The sequence below is a fragment of the Lactuca saligna genome, chromosome 9 (assembly GCF_052625555.1).
Source record: "Lactuca saligna cultivar CGN05327 chromosome 9, ASM5262555v1, whole genome shotgun sequence".
In the NCBI taxonomy this organism is placed as follows: domain Eukaryota; kingdom Viridiplantae; phylum Streptophyta; class Magnoliopsida; order Asterales; family Asteraceae; genus Lactuca; species Lactuca saligna.
This window is the reverse complement of record NC_136425.1, coordinates 94,475,856-94,485,334: the sequence shown is the minus strand read 5'-3', so window position 1 is coordinate 94,485,334 and position 9,479 is coordinate 94,475,856. Positions and strand designations below refer to the sequence as shown.

The window sequence follows — 9,479 nt, the reverse complement described above, 5'->3', positions numbered from 1 at the left end:
CTGCAAAAACTGGCATGAAACTTAACGGGCAAAAATTGGTGTTGTGAACCAGTGGGAGAATGTTTTGTGCAATAACAAGAGTACAAGACTGTTTTTTAATTAATTAGTATGAACAATTTTAAGCAGCGATTATAATACTACTATTTTCTTTTATTTAATAGCGTGCAGTTATAGGTGTGAAATCAAGTTATTATTTATAAATATTTGCATGAACTAAAGAAAACTAAACATGAACGAATAATATGTATTTTCTTCTATAAACATGTGCAAGTAATCACAATAAGATCATGTTGAAATAAGATAATAACAAATGAAAGTGACAGGAACCCTCTACCTTAAATTGACCATAAGAAAACAGCCTGTTGGCTATATTTGTACGACCCTTTCGCTGAACGTTATATCATTGTTGATATCTATATATAAAGACGCTATCATGTATCTGACTCCTCAACTACTACATTTTAATCTTCATTTCTCTCTTCATTCACCTACGTATATATCAAATTACCTAATCAAGATTTATTGTTAGTTCAATTTAAACGATCGACATTCAAAACAGAAGTCGAGCAACAAAGAAATGTCACTGTCCACATCAAGATTTATTGGAGCTCCATTGATATCAACACGCCGTAGCTTCAGCTCAACAGCCTTTGCAGTTAATCCAACGTCTCTTGCATCGTTCTCAAAGAATAAGGATCTTTTATCATGCAGCGTTCATGGCTTCAGTAGCAGAAGATTCGAGTATGATCCCATGTTGAAGATTGCACGACGAAACTTTGTTGTATGCAGCAATATTACTCCACCTCCCGGAGCTCCTCTTCCTTCAGGATCACCTTCGGGTTCTATGTAAGCTTCAAAAAAAGTCCCATCTTTGATCTTTCCTGTTATTTTCGAACATGCCTCAAATTTAAATCATGTCTTTACTTGTGATCTCTAAACAAAATTTTCAAACAACTTGAAAACAAAGAGAAAATTACGCCATTAAACTTGATATTTACCGATCTGTTTTGAGCTAACTTGTTTTATTTTCTTTGTATCGTCTCAGGAAAGGTTGGGTTCTTGGTATCGTGTTGACATTTGTCTTACCCTTCTTCACGCACAAATGGGGGCCACTGATTCTAATAAAAAGTAAGAATAAATGGTTGATTATTTTTAGTTGATGTGAAAATAAAATTGAGTCTTGTATATTTGATATATATCTTCTAATTACCTAACTTATGTTATTGTAAGGATAGATAACTAGGTTCTTTACTAGATGAAAACTTATGTCGTTATTGATTTTGTAGATAAAGTGGATACGGTTGTAGACACTGCGGAGTATATAGTTGAGGCTATCGAAGATGTAGCTGGAAAAATCGATAAGGTGATTGATAATATTACTGACGATCTTCCTGAAAATAGCAAACTCAGAAAAACATTGGAGGCTTTTGATGAACTGGTCGAAGGAGTAGGAAAGGCTGCTCATATCGCCGATAATATTATTGATAAGGTTTGAAAACTAAACTTTTCAGACACTTTATTAGTATCTTATTATATGGAGTAATTCAAATTATCATGTATAACACTTACAAACAAAAATGACGTACCATAAAGTGTCTATGTTTTTTTAGAATTAATCCCAACTACTGAAATTCTATAATGACAAAACCATTGATAATTAAAGTGGCATCCCGAAGGTCAAACCTTTACCGAATTAAACATTTTGCTCGACTAATTAAAGTTATTGAAGCTAGATTTGTAATGAAGATCAAGTAACTCCTTAAAAGGTCAACGGCAGATGATGCTCTTTAGTAGTTCATATATGCGGTTTTCCTATTTCAGAGGATGTGTTTACTATTTTTTATAATATATAATTGGCAACTTTTATAATTAATGTTTATCTAGATATATATGAAGCTGTTTATCATAATGAGAATAAATCACATGGGATTTAATCATTTAAATAACATATATGAAAATACTACAGTTTGTCCTATTTATATATTTGTGATAGTTTAATGCAAATTATGGCTAGTTGAATAAGCTGATAAGGTATATTAGTATGTACATATAATAAAAAGTTGTGAAGCATGTATGTGTGTATAAATTATTTTACTTCAACTTGCTGCATGTGCGTTGTCAGTTGCATGTGTTAATCTTCCAAACCACAAGTTGTTAATAGAATAATAAAATTTCAACAAACTTATTATAATAATAATAATAATAATAATAATAATAATAATAATAATAATAATAGTAATTGGTTTTAAGGTTATTTATCTAGTTTTGTTTGTTTTATTAAACAAGTTTAAGTATTTTAATTTTATTTGACTCCTACTTTATAACAACAATTAAACCAGATTTTGGAGTTGCTCTGAAATGTTAATAAACCTTTTTAAATGTAAATCCATTTCATTTAAAGTCACACCGATATAAAAACAAAAGGGTTTATCATATATACATCTAACAATACCTCCAGAAATATGTAAAATTTAATTTTGTTTTAGTTTTTTTTTTTTTATATATTCACTGATCATTGATATATATATATATATATATATATATATATATATATATATATATATATATATATATATATATATATATATATATATATATATATATATATATATATATATATATATACCCAAGTTAATTTCACGAGGAACCTGCCAATATTCGTACATATTAAATATCACTATAAATCTACAATTCATATATTCTAATCCAAAATCATCGAATCATGCAATCAAATGTATCCCATTTAATCATTACAAAAGTTCAAACCAAACTTATTTGATGTTGAAATGGTCAAAGTTGAGCCACTGTTAACGAAGGCAGTATTTATGAATTAAAAATATTAAATGTTTAATATTTCTATGGAGCAGGTGGAAGAAGCTGAGGATAAACTCGAGTCGTTGATTCTTTCTCAAGCGAAACAAGAAAAGATTTCCAAACAAGTTGTAGAAAATGTGGAAGTTCCTACCGTAGAACCAAGTACTTTAAAGACGGAATAACTATTAGTATTCAAGAAATTAAATATGATAAGGAAGGTCAACTTCTTAAAGTTTGACCCGTATTTTTAGCTGAAGCATTTGAATTCAATTGGTTCAGTTTATTTGTAATGTATATTCTTACTGTTGGCATATTATTTGCTTTCATCTAGTAAATTCTGATATGCACTCAAAATCTGAAGTACCCTTATGAATATTTACAATCACGATGACACCTAAAATACATACTAGTTGGAAACTTATGTCACTTGCTTAGAAACCATGTGTCGTAAATTAACACTAAATGTGATAAAAATTAATGTGAAGAGTAAAGCAACCGCTTAACCATACAATAAATAGAGAAATTAAATATTCTCCTACCATTTGTTCCTATTTTTCTTAGTACCATATCAAATGTGGATATATGTTACATTTAATTAAATATTTAATGAAATTAATAATTATTTAATCTTTTTATCAACATTTGATATGGTAGAAGGAAAAGTAAAAACAAATGATATTAGGATATTAAATTTCTCATAAATAAATTCAAAGACCCTTGTATGGATACCTAGAACAAATTGAATAAGTTATGTTTTAGCAATTAAAATGTAAAATTAAAATGTACATCATTATAGGAGAACTGCTTGGCAAGTTGGATTGAGTTTTTTGCAAAAATAGGTTGAATATAGAAAAAAAATTGGTTGATGTTTATTTCATTAGCAAAAATAGGTTTTTTTTGTGGCCCCACATAAAAACCAAACGGTGTCAATATACAAATTTATATTTTAACCCATTCAAACTTATATGCTATATTTAATTTATATCAATTTTTATAAAAAAAAAAAAATTTTTTTTAGCTCTTTTACAACAAATGTAAATTTATATATTATATTAAAAACATATAATTGAAATATGTCTATTATGTTATTGCGATTTACACCGTTAGAAAATTTTAATAAACACACTCTAATTATAACTAATATCGAATATATTACATGTTACGAAACTACAAGATAAGTGAACACACAACTACAAAAGAAATTAAACATGAACTACAAACTAAATTAAACATAAAATTACAAAAATAATAAAAGTTACATGGTTCACCTCGTATTCAATTTTGGTTGAGAATTTGAACAATTTCTCCTGTTATGACCAAGTTGATGGCATAGTCCACATTTACAATATTCATCAGGATGACAGACATCCATCTCATTACGAAATCGATTGCACGCCTCCGACCTCGACCGACAACACATTTTGAGTTATTTGCTTCAATACTCCAATTAGCCTCTAACCAATAATCAACATGAGGAAGTGGTGAAAACTCATCATTATATTGTTGCTTGTACGTCACAATTGTGTAAATAGGATTGATAATGGAAAAAGGGTTATCCCCTTTAAAACAACATGCTGCAAGAGCATGTAAACAAGGGAATCTTTTCATCTGCCACTTACCACATGTGCATGTATGTTCATAATAATCGATAGTGTGGGTATTTCCTTCGTTTACATTTATTCATAACTTGGTGACAATTTTATAGACACCTTCATTATAGTTGAACTCAGTTAAAGTATGACTCTGTGCAGAAGTGTTACGTTTACGAAAGAGACGCAACATACGTGATGGTAAAGGTGTATTGCAATTCATTGCAGCATCATTATTTCTTCTAAAAAGTTGCACGGTTCTATTGAATGTAAGATCAATACACGCCCTAATAGAATGTTGTCTTGATCCTCGTAGCACATTATTCATACTCTCAAATACATTTGTCGTTAACGACCCCCATCAATGATTTCCATCATAAAAAAGGCATCGTTAACTTTTATCAATTTGGTCTAAATACTGCTAGGCTTCTAGATTGATTATTTTGATTTGTTTCTTATACTTTACAAACTTCCTTTTTTTGTGGTGCTTCGAATATCCTAACAAAATAATTTAAGTCTCATATTCTTATACTTTTTCATGAGATTGCTTCTGGGGTGTCGAAGACAAAATCGATGGTATCCTAATGGCTCTTTCCATTCCTCTCAATTTGTCATTGCATGAATTATTCCTTGATGTCTGTCTGAAATAACACATAATTGTCTGTCTTGAGCAACAAAGTGTCTAAACTGGTACAAAAACCAACTCTAACTGTATGTAGTTTCCGCATCAACAATGGCATAAGAAACTGGTAATAAATTATTGTTGGCATCTTTTGTAACAACAATAAGCATTTTACCCGTGTATGAACTTCTCAAATGACAAGTATCAATAGAAATAACAAGTTGACATAGATGAAATGCATTAATTTCAGGTCCAAAAGCCCAAAAGATATACTTAAATGTTGCCACGTGTGATGAGTCATTTGGATTATGAAACAATTTCACAACAGTATTAGGATTTGATGTTTGGAAAGTTGCAATGTATTTGTGTAACATCCAAAATTTCAAACCAATTTAAACTTATTAAAACATGTTAAGTTCATCAAAACATTACAACTTTGTTTTCAAAATATTGATTATCAGAGTTTTTTCCAGAAACATAAATGCAATAGGAAGAGCTGTACGATCACACATTGGCCTTGCCTCGATCCCCTAATGTACCTGAAACAATAAACTGAAACTGTAAGCCAGAAAGCTTAGTGAGTTTCCCCCGAAGTACTGGTACACATATAGTCCACGTAGCAATATCAACATTAACATATCATATCAATCAAAACAGAACATCATGCATTGCGTCCACAGTTTTTCAAGCTGGACTACCCCCTGGGCCCTTAGTACGAGTTTGGAATGCCAAAAGGGCCCTCAGCTCGTATCTGGAATGCCATAGAGCCCTCAATACGAGTTTGGAATGCCTACCGGGCCCTTAGCTCATATCTGTAATGCTCCTGAGTCCTCAATATGAGTCTGGAATGCCTACTGGGCCCTCAGCTAATATCTGGAATACTCTAGGGTTTGTTGGCTACCGCATAGAGCAGTACAACCTCAACCCATCCAACATAACACAACTAGTTAACCTTGGTCAAAGTCAAAGTTCTTAGTCAAGGTCAACAGTCTATTTTGACCTTAACTCGTCGAGTACCCTCGGTTACTCGCTGAGTTCCTTGAAATCCTTACCCACTCGCCGAGTCACCGGGGTGACTCGTCGAGTTCCCATGATTCTCGATTGAGGCCCTATGGCCACCCGTCAAGTTTCCTTCTAGTAGCACGTCGATACACACACATTCCTAACTTGGGGAAAACTCATCCGACTCACCGAGTTGTTCGTGCAACTTGTTGAGTCTATGGCAATCTTCATCGGACTCGCCAAGTTGTTCATCCAACTGGTCGATCCCACAGCTATCTTCAAATGACTCGCCGAGTCGCCCTTGCGACTCGCCAAGTTCCTTCAGTCCTTAATCCATACAGGCCCATTTTAAGCCATGCAATGGCTCCAAATTGCAGATCCAAGCTCCCAGGGCATGCCTTTCACGTAAAATTGCAAACTTTACGTGCATGCATGGCTAAAAAGGTTCTTAATGCCAAAACTTAGCTCTTAATGGGTTTTATGCACAAGGGGGGGGGGGGGCTCATTCACGACCAAGATAGGAACTTTATGAATCTAAAACTCGGGAAAGGTCCAGATCTGAAGTTACAACTTCAGATCTAGCTCATGGCTTGCAATATAACCTTACTCAAACCATAAAACCCTAGATTTCCACCATATGAGATCTAGAAGGAAAAGAGATAAAGGTGTTAACTTGATACCTTCAATGGGTGCTAACTGAGGTAGATTTCAGATTCCCCACTCCTTCCTAGCTCGTATCCCCTTGTTCTCCAAGTTCTTCCTCTCACAAGCCCTCCTTCCAAGCTTACAATGCCCAAGAAGGGCACAATACACAGTTAGGGTTTTCTATGAGATCTTACTGACTGCAAGGAGGCTAAATGAGGATTATGTCTCCTTAAATAGAGGGTAGAATACGGGACTTAGGGTTTCTTCTGCCAGCTCCTACTCGTCGAGTCCCTTTATGGACTCGGCGAGTAGATCACTAATTTCATGGTCCCGCGTCGACGCTACTCGACGAGTAGGGCATCCTTTACTCATTGAGTAGGGCTTAAAACTAAAGGAATTCTTAATTAATTAAATACCTGGGAATCGGGGTGCTACAATTTGGGTAACTCTGCACAGTTACTTTCCTAAGTTCCATAAATATTCACTATGGCTTTTCTCCTACCATGATATGCCTTCCAACAATAAACATCAACATTTACAATATTTTTAACATCTGTCTGTATATATTTCACTGGATACGCAATATCTTTTTCAATTGAGTGGATGATATAGAAGGCTATAGTTGCAGAGTTTAGACTTCTTTTGTCATTACCTCTACAAGATCCAAAACAGTTTTGTGCATACACCCAACATGTGATCTTCCACATATGATGGTTTTTCTTTTTTATTGTGCGAACATACCAAGCACACCACAATGTATATGGGTCAATATTAGAACTTCCTTCTTCACCGCCAAGAGTTTTGCACTTTGCTATCCAAAAGCTACTTTTACTTTCGCAAACCTTAAACTCTCTATTTTGGTTGATCGACCAAAGTCTTACTACCTTTTTTACATGATCCTTATTTTCAAACAACATTCCTAACCTTATTTTGTTTTCAAATTAATTCTAAATATCTAAATGAATTTTGTCTTGAATATCTACTGTCTCATCATCTCCTTCGTCTCCAATATCGTTCATAAAGTTCATAATTGGAATTTTACTCACAAGCGTAGTTTCATTCACATTATCATCAGACTCATCCCCAACATCCTTAATGATTCACTGACCACATCTTCACTAAATCGGGAGTTGGGTTCATCAAATCTAAAGCCATTATCTATCTCACATCTATCACCATATGGTAAAGGAAACTGTACCTCAGAGGGGTTGGTGACAAAATCCATAGATTGAACCGGCTGTGATACTCCATAATTGTTAAGAAGATCTACAATACTAGTATTCATAGGCCATATTATTTGTAACTGCAAAATAAACAATAAGATAAAATATATAAATTATTACATTTTATATAATGTTTCACATTAGATATTTAAAATTTAGACAATAGTATGTACCTTACAAATTAGTTGTGAATGAAGATTCGTGTATGGAGTTATAAACGTGACTAAAGAATTAAAGAAAAAAAAGTTATGATTTCAAATTTGTGAGAATAATGGTTTATGAAAATTATGTTGGAAACTAAAATGGTGAATTTAATATATACATCACAAAATGCATTGAAGATAAACAAAGTTGTAATTTTTTTTTAACTTTTACTTACATAATGATAATTCATACTTTGACTTTTGCATGTGGATAGTGATAATTAAGACATCTACTTTTGCATGTGGATAGTGACAATTGAGACATCTCCTTTGCCGATAAAAAATGACAGTTTAATGACTTTTGTTTTTTTCTACAAATATTTGACATAAAAATTATATATATATATATATATATATATATATATATATATATATATATATATATATATAATTAAAAGAAATATTTGATGTTTGTAAATTTGAAGTCTTTCTCTAAATTTTTATATTAATATCTATTGCTTAAAGTGCTACATAAATTTCAATTATGTAATTTTAATAATAAACTTATATATATTATATATAATAAATATTAAAATATAAACTTAAAAAATTAAAGATATAAAAAATAAATAATATATAATTTATGGGGTAATTATGAAAATTGAAGGGGATAAAAATATAAAATTGTATAATGCGACGTTTGTTTTTATGTGGGGCCACAGAAAAACCCGTCTTTGCAAATGCAATAGAAATCAACCAATTTTTACAAAGGGTTTATGTATGGATACCTGGAACAAATTGAATAAGTTGTCGTTTTAGCAATTAAATTGTATATCTTTATAGGAGAACTACTTGGCAAGTTTGATTACTTTTTTCGCTCAATAAAGATAGTCTGTGTACAAAAATGCAAATGTGCAAATGTATATAAATTTTAAAAAACAGACATGACGAGCAAGAGATCGAGCATGAAATTTGATCTGATAAAGCTTGTAAAGATCTGAACAAATAAACAAAACAAGACTTTGCATACACTGGTAGGCAACTAATTTTTAGTGGGATGGGTGTTTTTTTAGTGTGATGGTGGCCAAAAACAACACTATTAGAACACATCCGCATCAATAAACCCATGAATCCTATCATTTAAAGCATTTTTTGTGCGGTTTCATCGTATTCCAAATAAAAGCATTACGACACATTTATTTGTATGTTAGTTCAAAATCCCACCAGTTAATAATGTGGAAGTGCACCATTTAACCTTTCCTTATAATTCCCTTTAAAAATTATGTTCTAACTTTACTCCGGAGGCTACTTCTCCAATCGCTTAATTTCAAATAAGCTTTCTAGTTGTTATATCTGCCAAATAATTTCTCTAACTCCTTTTTCTTGTTTTTTGGAGATTCGTTTTTTGTAACCATACTATGCGTAGTTGATTTAATCGATA

General features: G+C 32.0%; 1 protein-coding gene across 1 annotated transcript; it reads left to right on the top strand.

The window, feature by feature from the left end:
- The first annotated feature begins 430 nt into the window (after nt 1–430).
- LOC145014428 (uncharacterized) lies at nt 431–3,177 on the top strand. The gene is made up of 4 exons (XM_078972794.1): nt 431–846; nt 1,046–1,128; nt 1,287–1,489; nt 2,868–3,177. Exons 1-4 carry the CDS (start codon nt 578–580, stop codon nt 2,994–2,996), a joined length of 684 nt encoding a protein of 227 aa, XP_078828920.1. The 5' UTR covers nt 431–577; the 3' UTR covers nt 2,997–3,177.
- The last annotated feature ends 6,302 nt before the right edge of the window (nt 3,178–9,479 follow it).